Source organism: Chelonoidis abingdonii, chromosome 18 (genome assembly GCF_003597395.2).
Source record: "Chelonoidis abingdonii isolate Lonesome George chromosome 18, CheloAbing_2.0, whole genome shotgun sequence".
Taxonomy (NCBI): Eukaryota; Metazoa; Chordata; order Testudines; family Testudinidae; genus Chelonoidis; species Chelonoidis abingdonii.
In genome coordinates, this window is record NC_133786.1 from 3,906,118 (window position 1) to 3,909,124 (window position 3,007).

Here is a 3,007-nt window from a genome sequence, read left to right on the forward strand (position 1 = left end):
TTGTGCCACCGAGTTAGAGGGTCTCCTCTCTGGTTCTTCTCTGCTTCCATCTGTAATGTTAGGGGCTGCAATTCCCTTCCTCCTAACTCCCATAAAAGTCCCTTTGGTACAGGGCATGGCTCTGTGCTTGTGAATGAGCGATAAGGCTGGGGAGGCCAAACACTCATGGATGCAGCCGCGTGTGAGCCTGCGATCTTGCAGTTTTGGGAACACAGTTACTAGCTCCACAGAATCTCTCGCGCTCTCTCTCACACACACAAATAGAACCAACAGGCCAACTGAGAGCTCCATAGTGACACAGAAACAGGTCTCACCCCTCATTCCCAGCAGCCATGGCATTTTGCCACTTCCCCCCCACACACACACACTTGTGTCTTTGGGGGAGGCAGGGCTGGGGAGTCGCCTGCCAGAGCTGCTCACCTGGGCAGGGAACGTTCTGCTCTGGGCTGCACGGTGACCATTAGATTGTAATTAGTAATTACCCCAGCTCCCAGGGGTATAAATATGGCTCTGTTCTCCCCCGGGGGGCCAGTGCATCAGGTTTGCAGGCCCTGTGCCGCTCCTCAGTCACCTGACATGACCGCACAGCTCCCCCTCGGCTTGGCAGAGAGAAAGCCAAAGATGAACAAGATCCTGGCTCTGGGTTTGCCAGCCCTGCTCTGCTTAGCAACGGGTAAGTCCTCAAACAAAACCCAACGAAGGGAGATTTCCACCCCTGATGGGGCAGAGCCTCAGCTGGGGCCAGTCCAGTCAGCTGAGGTCTGGCCCATGTTCTTTACCGCAATTAAATGACAACCACGTATTCTAGCTCAAGGGCAGCCTGTGCTCTGGCAGAGGGACAGAGCTACCCCTGGAAAGCCAGGCTGGCCCAGCGGCGACCTGCCCACGAAGGGATGAAATGAACCAGAGCAGGACATCACTGTGGGGGTTGGATGGTTCCTGGAGACTGGGAATGCGCCTGTGCACTGAGTGTGGCCGATCCGTGGCTGCTCATTGCCTACTGTCCGTTTTCTCACCTCTTCACAGCAGACCCTCTCCAGTGCAACGGCTGTTTCAGGCTGTCACAGGACGGCAGCTGTAAGATAGGCCAATACACCTGCACGGCAACTCTAAACGAATCCTGCTTCACCCGCAAAATCACCACTGGTGAGTGAGAATGACTGTGGGTACACTGAGGCCGGGGCTGGAGGGGAAGCGTCCAGCTCGAGGAGATATACCCATCGCTCTGCTCCAGCTAGCACACTGACGGCAGACGTGTAACCAGAGCGAGCAGCGGGAGGGGCCAGCTGCCCCAGTCCGATCCTGCCCAGGGCACTAAACACCAGCACAGACTGTCCCTGCCTTTCTGTCCAGTGCGCAAAAGACGCCTCATCTCTGGGGCAGTTAGTGCTGAGAAGGGAGAAGTGATCGCCTCACCCTAGAGTGACCTCTTGTGGCCATGCCGGCTGTGGCACTGGGGAACCGTGTTCATCCTTTAGGGCACATCTGCCCTAAGGGGGGCGAGGGGGACGTTGCAGCTCGGGGGAGACATCCCCATGCTAGCTCTGACTGAGCACGCATAGTGTAGCCACAGCAATGTGAGACACAAGGGGCTAGAGTCTACATGCCTAGGGCCTTGGATGGGCACTTACTCGGGGGGCTGGCCTCGCCCCCTGCTCGCTCTGCCATGGCTCCCCCCTATTCTTAGTGCACTTGCTGGATCAGAGCTAGGGGAACATCTCCCCAGGCTGGAGGTTCCACCCTCGCCTGAAGTGTAGTTGGACCCTTAGTCCATGAAGGTGACTGGGACACTGGGGCATAGGGGAGGAGTGGGGGAGTCCTCTAAGGACAGAGAAGGGTCCTGAGCTACAGGAAGTGGGGTGACAGAGGAGTCCCAGCTACTGGGAGTCAGAGGGGAAGGCAGCTCAGTTGGTGGATTCCCCTGGCCCTGTCACTTGGGGGGGAGAGGTCTGTCCCTGATACCCAGCCCTGGGGGCTCAGGTCTCTTTCCCTCTGCAGGAAATGAGATCCTGCGGGTGGAGCGGGGCTGCACTGTGATCTGCGATGACCTAGTGCTCAACGACTACAAGGAGATCACCCAGTGCTGCATGGACAGATCCTTCTGCAACGTCCACAACCCCTGGCCCCAAATCCCCCAGGAGGATTAAGGGGAGGGTGGGGTCCTGGGGTTGCAGGAAAGCCACATTCGCCCTTCGCCCCAAGCCTGGCTTGGGGTTATTCCCCAACTCTCTTTTCCTCATTTAAAACTTGGCAGGAACAAAGACCATCCCCTGGTGTCACCCTCAATCACACACTCCTGACATCAATTAACTATAATTAAATTAGGAAACGAGCTCTGCTCACTGGCCCCACCCTGCTTCGCCCCAGTCCCTCCCCTGCCTGGCTGCCCACCTCCCATCTTGCTGCCCCAGGCCCAGCACCCAAACTCTGGTGCTTTGCTGCTGTTCCATAGTTGAAGGTGCCCGTATCAGGGTGACACACTCCCCACAGCTGTCATTTCAGAGCCTCTGCCGCTGCCCCGTGAGAGTATTAAGGGGCAGGGCTGGATCTAGGGGCAGGCAACCAAGGTGACCACCTGTGGTGCCAGGCTCTGGGGTCACTGGGCTTGGGGGGCTGTTTTTATTGTTAGCAACAAAAAGGAAAATAAAATGTTTGAAGTAACATGTTTCAGGTATCCTGTATGTGATTCATTTTGCATCAACCTCCTAGAACAATGGTTCTCAACCTATTGTGGGCCACACACGTTATGCGGGCTGCATCCAATACTCCCTGTATGGCCCTGAGGATGTTACATGGGCTGCAGCTCTGTGCTGATTGGACTGCAAGCAGCCTGCGGGCTGCAGGTTGAGAACCACTGTCCTAGAATGGTCTGGATCACTGTAGAATCTCATGGAACTTTCCAGACTTTGAGAACTACATTCTCCTCAAACTTCCTAGAACGTTGTCAGCCATGCCCTTGCGGGTATATAAGGGGAGAGGCATTGCCAGTCAGTGAGCTATAAGAACT

General features: G+C 56.1%; 1 protein-coding gene across 1 annotated transcript; it reads left to right on the forward strand.

Annotated features, from left to right (window-relative positions):
- Positions 1–621: 621 nt before the first annotated feature.
- Positions 622–2,147, forward strand: LOC116818806 (protein PIP-1-like). The gene is made up of 3 exons (XM_032770034.1): positions 622–673; positions 1,027–1,146; positions 1,999–2,147. The coding sequence occupies exons 1-3, from the start codon at positions 622–624 to the stop codon at positions 2,145–2,147; spliced, it is 321 nt and encodes a 106-aa protein (XP_032625925.1).
- Positions 2,148–3,007: the final 860 nt, after the last annotated feature.

Coding starts and splice junctions, on each gene's coding strand:
- LOC116818806 (XM_032770034.1), top strand. CDS start 622: ATGAACAAGATCCTGGCTCTGGGTTTGCCAGCCCTGCTCTGCTTAGCA. Junction 674..1,026: donor CCTGCTCTGCTTAGCAACGG/GTAAGTCCTCAA, acceptor ACCTCTTCACAG/CAGACCCTCTCCAGTGCAAC. Junction 1,147..1,998: donor CACCCGCAAAATCACCACTG/GTGAGTGAGAAT, acceptor TTCCCTCTGCAG/GAAATGAGATCCTGCGGGTG.